Source organism: Balaenoptera physalus, assembly GCF_965194825.1.
Source record: "Balaenoptera physalus genome assembly, chromosome: 1".
Lineage (NCBI taxonomy): Eukaryota > Metazoa > Chordata > Mammalia > Artiodactyla > Balaenopteridae > Balaenoptera > Balaenoptera physalus.
The window spans coordinates 160,916,287-160,933,836 of NC_138882.1; the positions used below are offsets into that span (position 1 = coordinate 160,916,287).

The 17,550-nt window shown below is 47.8% G+C and overlaps 1 protein-coding gene and 1 long non-coding RNA gene across 8 annotated transcripts in view; one reads left to right on the forward strand and one right to left on the reverse strand.

Annotated features, from left to right (window-relative positions):
• The window catches only part of LOC309642666, a 35,447-nt gene that overhangs the window by 12,230 nt on the left and 5,667 nt on the right, over positions 1–17,550 (forward strand). Inside the window, exon 3 of one of the 6 annotated variants that reach the window (XR_014253312.1) lies at positions 5,782–9,735. The exons of 4 other annotated variants lie outside the window; for them this stretch is intronic. This is a non-coding gene — a long non-coding RNA (uncharacterized lncRNA). Of the gene's footprint in view, positions 1–5,781; positions 9,736–10,400; positions 10,926–17,550 lie in introns of those variants that run through there. One more of the 6 variants, XR_014253313.1, reaches the window with a different exon arrangement.
• The window catches only part of CFAP57 (cilia and flagella associated protein 57), a 79,534-nt gene that overhangs the window by 824 nt on the left and 61,160 nt on the right, over positions 1–17,550 (reverse strand). The window contains exons 19-22 of one of the 2 annotated variants that reach the window (XM_082424395.1): positions 13,463–13,579; positions 11,999–12,133; positions 11,774–11,917; positions 4,453–4,585 (exon numbers count right to left, since the gene is read on the reverse strand). In XM_082424395.1, coding sequence (XP_082280521.1) covers positions 4,453–4,585; positions 11,774–11,917; positions 11,999–12,133; positions 13,463–13,579 — 529 coding nt within the window. Of the gene's footprint in view, positions 1–4,452; positions 4,586–11,773; positions 11,918–11,998; positions 12,134–13,462; positions 13,580–17,550 lie in introns of those variants that run through there. The other variant, XM_082424396.1, reaches the window with a different exon arrangement.

Here is a 17,550-nt window from a genome sequence, read left to right on the forward strand (position 1 = left end):
AGGACGTCCCCCGAGACTCTCAGCCATCCTCCTGTCTCAGTGCTGTCCTGGGTGATGCTGGTGTCCACGAGGGTCCACGGCTCACCCCACTCCCTGGCCTCACGAGGCTAAACTCTCAACATTAATTGTTTGGCCTGCACGCCAGCTCCACACCCACTCTGTGGCTTTCCCTCCCTCGTCGCGCCCAGGATCTTTCACTCTAGCGCTCCATTCACCTCTTCTTAGACTGAATTTAGACCTCATCTTCCCGGACAACTCCATTTTTTACCTACCAAATGGGTTCCTCTTAGATTCACTCCTTTTCTGACCAGGTAGACCCACAGTGAGTTTCTTCTCCCATCTAGATGCCTAGTCCCTCTGCCCCAGGTACCCTGCCCAGCCTACATCCAAGATAATCTGAGCATCCAGGGTCGCCACTTTCACATCTGGCCTGCTGCGCGTTACCGATAAAAGTAACACACGAGATTCAAGTTCTTGGTTTCCAACCCCAGACGGACTTTATGTCCATAGTCAGCAAACTCTCATTCCCCACAGCAGCACTTAGGAACTTCAATCTTTACTCCAACTCCTCTGCCCTACTTAGAAAAAAAAATTGTGGTAAAATCTATATAACATAACATTTGCTATCTTAACCATTAAAAAAAAATTTATTTACTTATTTATTTATTTGGCTGTACGGGTCTTAGTTGCGGCACTTGGGATCTTTGTTGCTGCATGAGGGATCTTTTAGTTGTGGCATGCGAACTCTTAGTTGCGGCATGTGGGATCTAGTTCCCTGACCAGGGATCGAACCTGGGCCCCCTGCATTGGGAGCGCAGAGTCTTAGCAACCAGACCACCAGGGAAGTCCCTTAACCATTTTTAAGTGTATGGTTTAGCAGTGTTAAGTACATTCACATTGCTGTGCAACTAATCTCCAGAACTCTTCTCATCTCGAAAAACTCAAACCCCATCTCCATTAAACAGCTCCTCAGTCCCCCCACCCCCAGCCCCTGGTAGCCACCATTCTGCATTCTGTCTTTATGAATTTGATGACTCTAGGTATCTCAGATAAGTGGAATCATACGGTATTTGTCCTTTTGTGTCTGGCTTAGCATAATGTCCTCAAGGCTCATCTATGTTGTATCATATGTCAGAATTTCCTTCCTTTTTAAGGTTGAATAATATTTCATTGCATATATAGACCACATTTTGTTTATCCATTCATCTATTGATGGAAATTTGGGTTGCTTCCACCTTTTGGCTACTGTGAATAATGCTGCTATGAACATGAGTGTACAAATATCCTCTTTGAGACCCTGCTTTCACTTCTTTTGGGTATAAACCCAGAAGCGCAATTTCTGGTTCATATGGTAACTCTGTTATTAATTTTTTGAGGAAACACCTTACTGTTTTCCATAGTGGCTGTACTGTTTTACATTCCAATCAACAGTGCACCAGGGTTCCAATTTCTCCAGACCCTTGCCAACACTTGTTACTTTCTGGGTTTTTTTTTTTTTTTTGGTTTGTTTTTTCTTTTTGGTTTGGTGTATTTTGATAGTAGCCATCCTAATGAGTGTGAGGCAGTATCTCATTGTGGCTTTGATATCATTTCCCTAATTGTTAGTAATACTGAGCATTTTTCATGTGCTTGTTGACCATCTGTGTATCTTCTTGGAGAAGTGTCTATAGTCCTTTGCCCATTTTTAAATCAGGTTTGTTTGTTTGTTTGTTTTGGAGTTGTAGGAGTTCTTTATATATTCTGGACATTGACCCCTTATTAGCTGTATGATTTCTCTCATTCCATAGGTTGCCTTTTCACTCTGTTGATTGTGTTCTTTGATGCACAGAAGTTTTAAATTTTGACAGTCTAATTTATTATATATTTTCTTCTGTTGCCTGTGCTTTTGATATCATATCCAAGAAATTATTGCCAAATCCATCCTCTCCTCTGCTCTTAATGGATGACGTTGCCACCCTCTTCACTGAGGAACTGTGTCTCCAACTCCCTCACCACAGTCAAGCTTCTCTCAGTGGAAGAGGGGTCTCTTTCCTATCTGCTGCCAACCCCTTCCCTGGAGGAAAAACTAGAAAAGAACAGATGATGGTGGCCAAGGAAGAGAGTATTTTAAAGAGGAAGTGGTCAGCAGTGGCCAGTGGCCAGCCTTGCCTTGGCCTCTAATTGACCTGATGGGGCCAGCATTCAGAGTACTCGACTTATCCCATCCTTCCCAGGAGAAGTCTGGATCCTTCTCTGTCTGCCTTTGCTCCTTGCCTCTTCTCCTTTACTGCAATTTCTAGACTCTTGATCTTTCTAGGCTCTTGATTGCTTCTCTTTTCTTGGTCTTGACCCTTCATCCTCCTTCTGCTACTGGTTGTCCCTGGTAACCATCTCCTCAGTCAAGCTGTGGCCCAGCCATGGAGCCCTGGGAAAAGTAGCACCCCTAGGAAGGTACAGCACACAAAAGCCTACCAGCCCATCCACCTACCAGCCCATCCACCTTCTTGGGCCTGCATCACTCGCCTCTGCCTAGTTTCTGTTTACCTCCCTGCCTGCTTTTTTCATATACTTATTATAGGCATCTGTATATTTTCTTTGGAGAAATGTCTATTCAAGTCCTTTGCTTATTAAAAAAAATTTTTGTTGTTGTTGTTGTAGTTAAGTTGTAGGGGTTCTTTATATATTCTGGATGTCAACCCTTTATCAGATATGTGATTTTCAAATATCTTCTCCCATTCCATGGGTTGCCTTTTCACACTTGTCGATAGTGTTCTTTGATGCACAAAAGCTTTAAATTTGGATGTAGTCCAATTTATCTACTTTCTTTTTGTTGTCTGTACTTTTGATGTCATATCTAAGAAATCATTGCAAAATCTAATATAATGCAGTTTCCCCCTATATTTTCTTCTATGAGTTTTATAGTTTTAGCTCTTATGTTTAAGTTTTTGGTGCATTTTGAGTTAATTTTTTTTTTTTTTTAATAGATTTTATTTTTATTTATTTATTTATTTTTGGCTGTGTTGGGTCTTCGTTTCTGTGCGAGGGCTTTCTCTAGTTGCAGCAAGCGGGGGCCACTCTTCATCGCGGTGCGCGGGCCTCTCACTATCGTGGCCTCTCTTGTTGCGGAGCACAGGCTCTAGATGCGCAGGCTCAGTAGTTGTGGCTCATGGCCCTAGTTGCTCTGCGGCATGTGGGATCTTCCCAGACCAGGGCTTGAACCCGTGTCCCCTGCATTAGCAGGCAGACTCTCAACCACTGCACCACCAGGAAAGCCTCTCAGTCTTTTTAACACATGCTGTGCTCTTATGTCAGTTCTTCAGAGCTAATATTGTTTCGGGTACTACTCACAGAGTTTACCCTCTCAACTTCAACTCTAACGGCAATGGCGTATGAGACAGCAATTTTATATATATATATATATATATATATATATATATATATATATATATATAAAATTTGTAACAGTTCAAGACTCACAAACAGTTATGAAAATAGTGCAGAGAGCTCCTGTGTATCCCTCAGCTACCCTCCGCCAATGATAATATCTTGCATAACCATAGTACATGAGGTGGCTGATATTTGAAAGACCCAGTCCACAGCTGTGGAATGTTTCAGTTCATTAGGGTTTCTGAGCTTTATTCCTGAAGGTAAACCACCAGAAAACAATATACTTGAACTACGTTGGCTTAATTTTCCACAGTAATACCTTATACTCTTGTTTTTTATTGACTGTCCAGATAAGAAATGGACATCTGAAGAATGTTTTTTATTGTCTGAAAACCTACCATTAAAGACTGTCAATTATGTTGTTCAATATCCCTTTTGTAAGTCTCCATGTATTTAGTTTCTCACAGAACTTAGTACCAGGGAAAGGTTTGTTCCTCCAGAAAAAAACTTCCTTTCCCCATATGAGAGCTATGTAAACCATCATATTTTTTCCCTTTTTGTCTTGGCTATCAGAAATTCAGAGGAATTTTATAACTGCAATAACTAACTCATTTAATATTTTTAATGTAATTCTTTCCCCTCTCCCTTTAAGTTGTTTCTGGTCCTCATTTTTGCCTTTATTTTCATCGTACAAGTCCACAATCCTTGATCCACAATTGTAAAATGCAAAAAGCTTTAAAAATGGAAAGCATTTTTAAATTCATGAAGTTTAGTGCGAATATTCATATGTTTCACTACCGAATAGTACGTTCTTCCTAAGATCTGAAAGATTCTGAATTCTGAAACCTTTGCTAACCCCAAGAATTCTGGATTTGTGAGTGTTTGAATGTGGTAGGGTCCTCACAAATCCTTTGAAGAGCAGGCGCGTGGCATGCAGAGGTGCCCAGGAGGCCATGGGGTGGATGTGAGCTGATACAGGAGGAAACTCAGGAGAGGCAGCTTTGAAAGCCAAAAGGAGACCTGCTCGCGGCTGCCATTGGTCCCTGGATCCCAGTGCCCATCTTTCTTGACCACTGGTGACATTACCTGTCTCTGGAACGTCTTGTGGTTGAATTTTCTTGGTCAGTTTCAGGGCTGCTTCAAGGTCATAGACTTGGGAGCGGGTGAACTTCAGCTCTCTGCGGAGCTCATTAATCTCCTTGATCAGGGAGACATTTTCCTATAGAGAAGAAGGAGGAGAGAGTGAGTGTAGATGGATGTGGTCAGTGGGCACAGGACCTGCTCTGGCCTGGGGCTAAGGGTGTGGGGAAGAGTCAGGGTTGGTCCTGGACCCAGATTACATCTCTGGTGCCTCTACTGCTGCATGAGTCTTTATCCTGGCTCATGGATCAGCCTCTTGAGGTATCAGCTGACTTACCTTCAGGTGGACTCTGGCAAAGTTAGCTACAGGCAGTGTGCACCATTCCCATCCATCCAGGCTCTTCCCATCCGTAGCAACAGCAATGCTTTTCTAAGCACTTTTCATGAACTTAAGGCATTGAAGTTTCATAATAACCCTATGCATAGATTCTATTACAACCACAGTATTAGAGAAAACTGAGGCACAGAGAGGTGATGTAACTTACCCAAATTACATAGATAGCAAGTGGCGGAGCCAGGATTCTGACCCAGTCTGGCTCCAGAGCTCTGAGCTCTTAAGTACTGTGCTACACTTTGTTTTTTTCCATTCATTTGTTGAACCTACATTTATATGGTATCTGCTGCATCCCCGGGATGCAGACAGAAATAAGACATGGTTTCTGCTCTCAGCAGCCTACGGTTTACTGAGGAATAAAGAAAAGTAAATGGATAATTAACATTTGCTACAGCCACTGGAAGTTCACTTCTCTCGTTAGCGTTTGATAAGTATCCATCCATCCAACCATCCATCCAATATTTATTGAGTACTTATTATGTGCCAGGCACTGTGCTGATCTGAGGCGTATATATAGAGAAAGTAAGACCTGGCCTCTGTTCTTGAGGAGTTTAGGGTTTAGTGAGGGGTCTGGGCACACTTTAGTGAGGTGGCCACCTTGCTGGGATGGAGGAGTGGGACACAGAGGAAAGGCACTTAGCTCTGCCTGAATGACCAGGGTGGATTCCTAGGAACTGACCCCTGGGCTGAGGCTTGACAGAGTTACCAAGGAGAGGGTAAAGGGGGTCCCGGATAACTGGAATGGCAGGAGAAAGGCACAGAATGACACGGCAGGTGTGTGGGGTGACCTGCAGCACTTCTGTGTCACGGGAATGCGAGGTGAGAGGAGTAGAGAGGCGTGCGGGGCAGGGCCTGCTGCAGGCCAGGTGGAGGGGCTCTGCGCTCTGGGACCAAGCAGTCTCTTCTCTCTTGCCTTGCCTTCCTTTTCACACTCAGCACAGGAGCCCCAGGGGAGGCTCCATGAAGGCGTCCCTCTCACCATGGACCGCTCTGCTCTTGGAGCCCACGGCCTCAGTGCTCAGCATGTCCGCCACAGCACCTCTCATAGGACTATGCACGAATCGCCTGAGGATCCGGTTAGATGTGGCTTCTGACTCAGCAGGCCTGGAGCTGCTCCTGAGATTCTGCGTTTCTAACCAGGTCCCAGGAGATGCTGCCCTGGGTAGTAGCAAGGCCCTCGAGGGTCTGAGTACCAACAAAGGCAAACACTGACCAAATCTACATAAGACGAACCTGTGCCAGAAACAAACTGTGCTCCCCCTTGGGACACTGTCTCTGGAGTGGTGAGTGTGGAGTCTGAGCCCAGAGGACAGGGTGATGCCAAGCGCTGCCGTCAGCGAGCAGGACAAGCCTTCTCTGTTATGGGGAAGTGAACTGCAGACACCCCGAGAGTCCTTCCCTCCAGAGCCTTTTTAATTAGGCAGATCAGATCTACCTTCAGATTTTCGGTATTTCGCTTAATTTCACTCTTCCTCATTAAAAAAAAATGTTCTCCGGATGAAATGCCCAATTATTACCAGTCCCTCATTGGATGAAATGCCCAATTATTACCAGTCCCTCATTCGCAGGCTCGGCTTTGTGCCTATTTTTCTATAAAGTCAGCAGGTTTTCTCCTTTTGATTTTTTACCCTTTTAACCAGCCCAGGCCTTGGTGATGCATAGCCCACATTTTCTTTCCAGATGCTCTGTTTCCTCCCCCTGGAATTTCTCCATGCTGACTTTATATCATGACATAATCACTTAAGTACGTATTTACTGGATTCTAAGACCTTGGACTCTGCCTGGCCTGTAAGAGGTGCTCAATAAATATTTGTGGAAGGGATAAGCAAATGGATAACTAACACAGTGGATACCAAGTTGAATAAGATGAATCTTGTAAACCAGGAAATTACAAACCAGGGGGTAAATGTTGAGCAGGGGAGACCAGACAGAAGGGAGTCTTAGGAGAGCCACAGGGAACTCCTGGGCACCCCAGTCCACTCAGGGGCTCTCCCCACCCCTCCTCTTAGCTGGCATCACTTAGCTTCACTTCCCCTGCTTCATTCAATAAAATAATAGTAATCAGAATAAAGATTGGAGACTGAAAGTGCCATTTCCCCAGTTCTCTCCAGAAACATGTTTAGGTACTTCTTCCCGGTCAACCTCCATTCACTTTGTCACTCAATCCTGTCGCCTTTGTGTCTGAACTGAATCTCATGTTCATTCATAACCAGCTCTCAGCATCTTTCACCTCTACTACTGTAATGGCCCCACGTGGAGCCCCCGCCATTCTCTCCACCCTGACAACCCTGTCGCCGTGATTGGGACTTCAGGCTCCTGGTACCTTTTTGATATGCATGTTTCTGACGCCACTGCCAGCCCTGGACACCTCCATGAGGCTGGTCACCTAAGACAGGTCTCCAGAACACGACTCAGGCCTCACTAGAGTGTGATTGAGGCCCAGGACTCAATGCAGCCCGATTCCTCTGCTCTGTTCGTTTGTTCATTCATAAAAATAGAAAGCCTATTAGGTGCTTATTGTGCCAGACGTGGGAGGCCCAGCTTGGATCCAGTGCAGAGAGATGCCCCGCGGGGCGGTCACCAGTGTGAGGCAGCCTCCCTGTGGAGCCTGGGGGAGGGGCGGTGCAGGGAAGAGTGTTTCAGGCCCCGAGCCAAGAGGGAGCAAGCAGGGTCTGAGCCGCCAAATGCTTGATGACGATGATAATAACAAGATAACAACTCCAAGGGTGGACTAGATTCCTGCACTGTGTCTGACACTTTGCATACACAGCCTCGTTTAATCCCTACAACCACCTCAGGAGGAAGGTATTATGAGATTCAGTTTCATATGAGGAAGCCGAGGCCGTGCATGGGTGGCAGAGCTGGGATTCGAATCTGGTGGCGTCCGCCCCCAGGTGCCTTGATGCCTCTGACTGCTGCCTCCCAGACTCCACTCTCTTGCCTCTGGTGTACGTCACCTCCGTCAACACCTCACATAGTATGGAGGCCGAGGGAGCCCCTGAAAAGTACAAGTGGGGCTGCCTTAAGAGGGCTTTCTGGGGTGGTCCGTGTTCTGAGGAGTCCAGAGGCCACACTGAGGTCAACTGTGAGTGCCTTGGGTAGTTTTGTGAAGTCAAAACGTGAATGCAACAGGTTTGCTGAGCTTTCTGTTCTTGATGCCCCCTTGGTCAGGACGGCCTACAAAGGCCCCTCTGATCCTCGAGACCCCCAGCCAGCTCCTCTGGCAGGGAAAATCTGACCTGGGTCCATCGAGCGCCAGGACTTGGGGCATGTGAGAGAGGCTGGCTCGGGGATACTAAGGTCTGTTTATATAGAAAGGCTTCTGAACAAAGAGGCTACGCCAAGCTGTCCAGGACTTGTCCAGCCTTTGGTTGAGGGCAATGCGAGAGAGCCCCGCACGGGAACCGACTGACAGAACTTCAGACTCTGAGGGAGAAGGGCACAGAAAGGAAATGCCTAGAGCACCCCCTACTGGCCTACCTTGAGTTGACACCTTTAAGAATGCAGCAGGGTCTGGTTAGTGTGGAAAAAGCAGGCAATGGATTTATTCCGATAACTTGGGAGCCCCACTCAGTGGCATCTTTCCAGAGCCCACAGTTGGTGGGATCGCCATCTGCCTAAGTGCACAAATGAACCATTTCTCCACTCCTCTTTCAGCCTTCCTCTCTCATCTAACCAGACACTTCTATTCATCATCTCTGCTCTGAAACATCTTCTGACATCACAATTTTCCCCTCCCGAGGCCTGTCATCTCCCTTTAACATGGAAGTCATCTTCGAAAGGGTTTTCCTGCCACTTGCCTTTCCCCACCGGTCTTTCCCCCCTGCCCATTGAAGTAACCTTTCCAGAACAGATAACACCCCTACCTACTTAAGAAACCTTAGGGGGCACCAGCTTATAAAATAAACCATGCTTCTTGTGTGACACGGAAAGCCCTTTCAACGTGACCCTAAGCTACCTACCGTTCCAAAGGGCCCTTCCTCCCTGCCCCCATGCTCTGCAATAAAGTTACGTCGGGGGATTCCTGGGTCCCCAAACACCCCACAGGCCTCTCTCTTCTCTGACTGTTCTCAGGTTGTGTCCTCAGCCTGGAAGGCTCTTCCCCCATTGCTCCCTGACCCCCTCTACTCACCCTTCAAGGCCCAGCTCAAATGCCATGCCCCCTAGCTGAAGCCCCCCTCTCCGGTGAGCTTACCGCCCTGGATGCACTGTATGGAGCAGTGCTTATCTGTGTCTGGCTCAAGTTCCCTAGGTGAGCTCCCTGAGAGTAGGCAAGCCATCACATTAATCTGGGAATCCTCCACGGCCAGCTCGCAGCTTGGCATGTAAGAAGCCCGCAAAATACATGTCCTGAATGAATAAAGTACGTGTCCTAGATGTTTGTATTCCATTGCAACTCTTATTTTAGTATCGGCAATCATGCTGGAGAATGAACGAGGAGGCCCCGTGCTCCTATCTGAACATATAAATGAGACAGCGACCTCACTTTCTATGTTTCCTAACAAGTTTCTCTCAGATGCCATATCTGCCCCAGCCTTCCTCAGCCTTTTGGGACTTAAGTGTCAGGGCCTTGGTACCTGCAGATGCAGCTCCTTACAAACGCATACCAAAGCAACGGGCACCCCGGGCCACCAGCTGGGGGGGCTGGGATCAGTTGTACTGTCCCGTCTTCCGTGCCTCAAGGCCATGGGCACTCCCAGTCCATCCTGTGATGGCCTTCCAGGCTCTCCTACTAGATTTTGCCTTGGTTCTTGAGTAAGTCTTTTGCTCGGAAGAAGGGAAGGAAAATAGCATTTTTGGAGCACCTGTTCTGTACAGGGCCAGTGGCCAACGTTTGACATTAGTTAGCTCACTCAGTCCTTGCAGTAACTAGCTGAGGTTGGTGTTTTCTTCCTCTCTTACAGATAGGAAGGCGGCTCCTGGAGAAGTTCAGGACCCCCCCTCACCCCCTGCCACCGAGCAAGACTGGCCAGCAGGAGGGTAAACTGGGTCTGTACCAAGACAGGGCTGTGCTCTTTTCTCCAGGCCCGCCACCTTGCCTGGCCCTTAAGACCAAAGAAGGAAACAATTTTTATCATCCAGAACAGTAGTTTTGAAAGTTTATCTTTTTTTAAGTCTTCCAAACAAAATCTTACGCAGAGCCCACTGCAATAAGCAAGGAGTCTCCCTGGTTGAGCAGGTGCTGGGCACCCAGAGCCCTGCGTCCTGACCCCCCTCTTGCCCCCTGCAGTTGTCTGTGGCACTTCTGTGCATCCACAGGGCTCCGCAGCACACAGGTTTACAATGCTGCTTGAGCAAACACTCTCCGGGGTTCTCCCTGTTGATGGCTCCCTCTGCCAGCCACCAGGGAGTGGTGGCGTTGGGCAGAAACCCTGCTTGGGTCTCCTCTGCTCCCGCTACCCTGACTCTCACCCTGGCCCAGCAGGAGTGGGCATGTGGCCCCTGGGGAATGGGGGAGCAAAAGAGACCCTTCTGCCTGTCCTGAGCAGCCTTGTGCTGACGCTTACACCCTCACCTAGGCTGTGGTCTTTACTCTCTTTCCTTTTCCTTCTTCTCCTAGGATTGACGTTTGCTTTGGGTGTCTGGTTGGCATGGAGAAAGGGACCCAGCCCTTGGAGGACCCCTCAGGCCTGTGCTCTGGTGGCAAGTCACAGATGAGAGCTCAGCAATGTCACCAGTTGACAACCACTCCTGCAGTCTCCCTGGTCCCCCTGCCCCGCAGGCTGCACTGCAGTGCCCCTGGGGACTCTGCATGCTTGGGAGCGCTCGAGACCCTTAGCAATGGCTCTGTGTATCAGCTGCTGGTGCCTAAGGGTCCCACCAATTGAATTTACTCCTATCTCTGGGCCTCTGACTGCTTTCATGGCTCAGGAGCTGGGCAGTGGGCTGCTTGATGGTGTGGGCTGCTTTTCAGCAGGGGCTGGTTGTAAAGGTGGCATGAGACCTGCCGTGCCTGGGGTTGGCCTGAATTGCAGTGTGCTCTGCCCAGCTGTGTTCGGAACTGATTTGTTTCAATCCAACTGCAGCCCATCCCCATTCCAGCATTTTAATTACAGCATTAAAGAAATAGAAACATAAAAAGGTACATGCCTTATAAATGTGATTCTGATGTTCTCTTTTGATATTAAGTCACATTAATTGCCTCGGGTGATACTGATACCCAAAGAGAAATTGGCAGCAGAATCCTGCCTGGCAGTCCAATAGTGTGTGTAAGTGGAGGTGGCAGTAATGGGGTTAGGCTCTCTGAACGGCCCTAGGAAGAGTCCGGGGAGGTGGGCTTGGAGAGCTCATTAAAGCGCGCCTGGGGAGGCCAACACTTAGGGTGGGTGTGGTCGGCTCCAGACCCGAGAGATAAGAGTAGGGACCTGAGGCACCAGAAAAGCTGGAGGAGGTGGGAGGAGATGGGCATGTTCCCAGGAGAGAACTTGGCCAGCAGGGACCATGTGATACAGGTAGCAGAATAAAAAGCAGCAAAACAAAGTAAGGTGAAACAAGAGCTGGAAACAGAAAAGAGGAGAAGGAAGAGAGTAACTTGGAGAGCTAAAGTCACGTGGCCGAAGTCCAGAGGGGACAGGGGTCAAGGAGAGGAGTGAGGCAGGATGCAGGAGTGCTTTGGATAAAGATGGGGGTAGAAAAAAGAAACGGGTGGCTGGTGAAGTGAGATGGGGCAGAAATGAACGAACCTTGGAGGGGCAGGAGTGGGCATGAAAATGCCTAGAAAACCTCCTTGGTGGGGCTCTGGGCCATGGTCACTGCCAGGACGAGCTCTGGGGGGTCAGAGGAGACAGGTCAAAGAAGGAGCTTTGGAGAAAGCTAGTGGGTCCCTTGGACATTTGGGGAACCCTGAGGACAGTGGTCTTGGAGGGGCCCTTGACAGGCTCTCTTGTGTCTGACGGCCCAGCCTCGAGGGAGCTGAGGGGCGCGTGCGGGTACCTGCATGATGCGGACATAATCCGCGCGGTGCAGCTCACTCTCCTTGACCACCTTCTTCTTGAGAGTGGCCAGGCTCCTCTCCAGGTGCTCCCGCTGACGGGTGTACTCCTGCTGCAGGTCCGAGTTCAGCCCTGTGATCTCCACCTGATGGGGCAGGAGGGGCTCACCGTGAGGGAGGGGAGAGCCTGGAGGGCAGGGGAGGGCGGAAAGGGAGCCAGAGCTCACCATGTCTGCCCGCTGCACGTACTTCTCAAAGAGAGCGCGGACCTTCTCCTTCAGCTGCCGGGGTTCTTGGAGGTACGCCACGCAGTTGTGAAGGTCCGTCTTAAACCGTTTGACCAGCGCCTCCAAGTCCCGCTCCTGCAAGCAGAGGCATTTACTTCTGGCCCCGTAGGGATTCTCCAGGGGCAGGGGCTGCAGCCTTGTGGCTGCTTAAAGGGACAAGAGACACCTCATCTAGGACTTACCGTTGACCACCAGGGGCCACACAGGGCCCAGAGGCCTGGATGGGCACATAGCCCAGAGGGAGAGGCCCTAAAACTCCTGTGCCCCTGGCCTGAACAGTTGCATTTTTAGGAGGCAGAACACACTGATTCCTTTATTGGCTCTGGATTCCTTCCAGGACCACAGGCCTTAAAAGACTAAAAGAGGCGCAAGCGTTCACCTACTCCTTTCGGAGCCAAGATGGAGAGCATCGATTCTCTCTTGCAGATCCCTGTGCCAGGGCTTCCCTGCCCCTTTGTTAGCTCACCCAGTGTTTCTCCTGCCTGAGGGCTGCTGTGAGCGGGTAGGGAAGATAATGACAAAATTGAGCAGACTGGTTCATCTGCAAACTTGGGCTACATCCTCCCTCTTCCATCGTGCTTTCTCAGATACCCATCTTCCCTTACCCCTGACCTAGAGAGCCTCTCCTTTTTCTTCACTCCCACAGCTCTTTATTCACGTTCCATAATTTTCAGCCTTGGCTGGCTGATAATTACTATGCAGATGCCACAAATCACCTGTCAACCTCTTCAGTTTGTGAAGGGCAGGATCTGTATCAGTTCACCTTGATAGCTCTGCAGCTTCTAGTATTACCTAGTACAGAGTCAATCCTTAATGTGAGGGGTGGAAAAATTCAATCTGATTCTACCAACATTACGAGGTGCTCTGTGCCAGGGGGTGAGGGTGCAGCCAAGTCCTGGCCCAGGACCAGAAGACTGGGTTCCCAGCCCTGGCTCTGTATGTGCTCACTAGCTGTGGTTGCTGGGTGAAGTTTCTAATTTCCTAATCTCTCTGACCTTGCTTTCCTTGTTTATTACATAGAGAGACCGGAATAGGTGATTTCTGAGGTCCTCCTAGCTCAACATTGTTTTGGTAGTCAAGCCTTTAACCACCGACTACAGATGATCTCTCTGAGCATGTTCCTTCCCAGGCCACACAAGCCAATGTTGTGAGCATTCCTGTAACACTGGCTTCCCACCTCCTTGATCACTATACCCAAAGTCATTTTATAGTCTCAGATGGATTCAGTCACGTAAATTTACATGAGCCTGAAATAGGGCAGGGCTGTGAGCAAGTAAAGAATGCTAGTTAAAATGGGTGTATCTTAGCTATGGGCTGGCTCTGTCTCTTGGAAGCCAGCTGCCCGTTGCAGACAGGCGCCAGCTCCTGAATCCAAGAGCTGCCAGACTCTGAAAATCCTCACACCTTTTGTCTCTCTCTGTGCATCTCCTGATCAGTAGCTCTTAATTTCTGCCACAATTCTGTGATGTTCAGCTCCAACTGTGTGTTCTGCTTATGGAAATGTTCCAGTTCAGTTTCCATCTATAGACAACAGGGGAAAAAGAGTCAAGAATAAGAAAGTAAGCCAAAGAAGACATACAGATGGCCAATGGGCACATGAAAAGATGTTCAACATCACTAATTATTAGGGAAATGGAAATCAAAACCACAATGAGATATCACCTCCTGCCTGTTAGAATGGCTATTATCTAAAAGGCAAGAAATAATAAGGGTTAGAGAAGATGTGGAGAAAAGGAAATTCTTGTGCACTATTGGTTGGAATGTAAATTGGTGCAGCCACTATGGAGAACAGTACAGAGATTCCTCAAAAAATTAAGAATAGATATATAACAGAGGATCCAGCTATCCCACTTCTGGGTATTTATCCAAAGAATGCAAAAACACTAATTTGAAAAGATATATGCACCCCTATGTTTATCGCAGCATTATTTACAATAGCCAAGATATGGAAGCAACCTAAGTGCCCATCAGTGGAGGAATGGATAAAGAAACTTTGGTACACACACACACACACATATGCAAATGGAATACTATTCAGCCATAAAAAAGAATGAAATCTTGCCATTTGCAACAATATGGATGGGTTCCTTTAGGGTATTATGCTAAGTGAAATAAGCCCAACAGAGAAAGACAAATACTGTATGATTTCATTCACATTCGGGATATAAAAGACATGGAAGGAACTTAAATGTCCATCGACAGATGATGGATAAAGAAGATGTGGTACATATATACAATGGAATATTACTCAGCCATAAAAAAGAATGAAATAATGCCATTTGCAGCAACATGGATGGACCTAGAGGCTATCATATTAAGTGAAGTAAGTCAGAGAAAGACAAATATCATGATATTGCTTATATGTGGAATCTAAAAAAAATGATACAAATGAACTTATTTACAAAACAGAAATAGACTCAGAAACATAGAAAACAAACTTATGGTTACCAAAGGGGATAGAGGGGGTGGAGGGGGGGAGATAAATTAGGAGTTTGGGATTAACATCTACACACCACTATATATAAAATAGGTAAATGAGGATCTATTGTATAGCACAGGGAACTATATTCAATATCTTATAACAACCTATAATGGAAAATAACCTGAAAGTTACATGTATAACTGAATCACTTTGCTGTACACTTGAAACTAACACAACATTGTAAATTAACTATACTTCAATTAAAAAAAACAACAAAAAACAAACAAAATAAATGAACAAACCAAACAAACCAAGCACATAGATACAGAGAACAGAGTAGTGGCTACCAGAGGGAAAAGGGCAGGGCAAGGGCAACATGGGTAAAGGGGAGCAACTCTACGGTGACAGATGGAAACTGTACACGCTGTAGTACATATGGAAGTAGAAATATAATGCTGTACACATGAAACTTACATAACGTTATAAACCAATGGTACCTCAATGAAGAAAGTCAGAGAATGAAAATTATATTTGAGAACCGAAGTCTTTCAGTGGGAATGTTTCCCCTGCTACCAGGGCACTTCCCTTCTAGTTCCCACACTGGAAGGAACCTTTCTTCTTATGCCTCGCCGTCCCCAAAGCTCCCCACCCCTTGGCTGATATGTTAACCCAGATCATGTGTTTCTATAGCCCGGCTATGCATTTTTTGCCCTTAGTTTCCCTGTTCCTTCCTTCTTTTCTTGAATTCCTTAAAAGTTGACTGGAACCTGTAACCTGAGGCAAGGTTCTGCAGAAAAGCAGCTTCCTCGTTCTACTTTGTGAAGTTGTGTGAGTGAATCTTGACCCTCTGGGGCCACAAATCATCAGGGCCGACCCTCAAGCAGAAAGTTTTGAGGGACCAGCATGCAGGTGTCCCCAGTCTAAGGCATAAAACAGGAAAGAGGAGGCTGAGAAGGAATCTTTGCCTCATCATTCTGTTGAAAAGGTCTAAAAAGTACAACTTCAGAGGGCCTCATCTTAAAGAAAAAAAAAGAAGCTACCCATGAGCTTCTCTTTATTCATTGCTACATTGGTATCAACCAAAGACATGTGAGTAACAATCAGAGCTTCTGATTAGAATGAGATCAGCTGTAGGTGAGCTCTCCGTTGATTTAAGTCCTGCCCAAAGCAAAGGAGTGCAGTCTGACTGACACGCCAGATCTGGTGGATGCTAGCGTTCCTGTTATTAGAGAGGTTTGCTGACTATTTTCAGGGGGATGGGGAGTTCACTGGGTTTTTTCATGGCTGGATGGAGTAGCCCCTCTAGCTTAACGCAGGCCCTTTGGCCAGATTTCAAGGCTCCCGGCCAACTTCTGGGGTACCAGGAGGCCCTAGGGAGCCGCATCCTGGACAGGAAAGGGCAGCGTTTGGAAGAATGTTAGCCTAATTACTGGAAGCATTTTGTACGAACAGAGTAGCCCTTTGACCCAATGCCTGGCATAAAGGCGGCTCTCAATAAATATTCATATGAATAAATGAATGCATCGCAGGTATAGAAGGCCAAGGGAAGCAAGAGTGGGGGAAGGGAGGAGAGCCTGAAACAACCTGCCTCTGGAAGAATGATAAGATAAACATGCAATGTTGGCAGAGCTATGTGGAGTCGCCTGGTAGAGGACACAGAGCAAGTGTGGATATTTACACAGCTAACGAAAGAATGTATCCCTTAGAAAGGATTGGCAGGCTGTCACAGGCATAGGGATACAGACCTGACTGAGAGGCAGTTTCCATCTTCAAGAAGCCCCGGGTCTAGAGGGATTAGAGGGACGTAAATGAGAAGTTCACGTGGAGCAGGATAAACACCATCAGCAGGCAGGGCAGAAGGGGCCCTGTGCGTGCCCAGTGGAGCTGAGGGGTGGCACCCAGGGGAGGGACGCTCAGTCGGGCTTTGTAGGAGGAATAGGGTTTAAGGACAAGTTGGGAAGGAGAATCTCAGGCAGAGAGAACAGCCATATGCACAGAAAGGACCAGAGGCGCAGGCAGCCTGGCATGTCTCTGCAGGCTGCAAGTGGTCCAGCCACCCCTGGACCTTGGAGGGGTGCGTATGAGGAAGCGGGAGAGGAGCTAGAGGTCAGCTGAGCTGGGTCATGCAGGACCCTGGGGCTGAGGCTCGAATGGTGTGAAGCTCAGCCTTTACCCTGCCCAGAAGTTTAAATAGGTCAGAAGTTTGGCCCTTATCCTGAAAGTTCAGGGAGCCACTGACAGGTCTTACCCAAGGAGTGGCATGATCTGATGTGCACATTAGAAGGCCTGATGCAGAGGCTCTACCGGAGAGAGCAAGACTGGAGCCAGGCAGCCTGGTCAGGGGGCTGCCGCTGTGGCCCAGGTGAGATGCTGGTGCCCCAGACCAAGGAAACGGCCGCTGCAAGAGAGAAAGGGGCGTCTCCAAGGTCTGAGTGCTTGCAGCCGGCTGTGCCTCTTTCTCTACAATCTTAAAGTCAGCAGTGACCAGATTAGGTTAGAAAGGAAGTGATACGAGCAAAGCCTCAAACCATGCTGAGAGTAAAAAGAATCTATTTCATAGAAAGATTGACATAGAAATAAGTCAAATTTGAGTAGCTGGCTGGTCAGCCAGGAGACTAGCCAGTGAATGGGAACAAGCATCCTTTTCCTGGAGTGGAAATTCCATCTACTCGTCCAGGTGGTACTCAACACATTCAGAGATTCTTAGTGGGGAGGGGGTGCTGGGGAGAGACATCTTGACCCCCGCCCCACCAGGGGACATGTGGCAACATCTAGAGACATTTTTGGTTGTCATATCTGGGGGAGGGGGAGGACAAACCCCTGGGGGAGGATTGTCTCTACCTCTAGTGGGTAGAGACCAGGGACGCTGCTAAATATCCCACAGTGTACAGGACTGCCCCCTAACAGCAAGGAATTATCCACCCCGAAGTGCCAATAGCGCCGAGGCAGAGAAAACCTGCACTAGATGAAGAAATAAAAGAGTGTGAAGTAAGACGATGAGGCTCTGGAAACTCCTGCCCCAGGAAGGAGATAGTCACGTTTCATTAAAGAGAAGCTGGAAGAGTGTCTG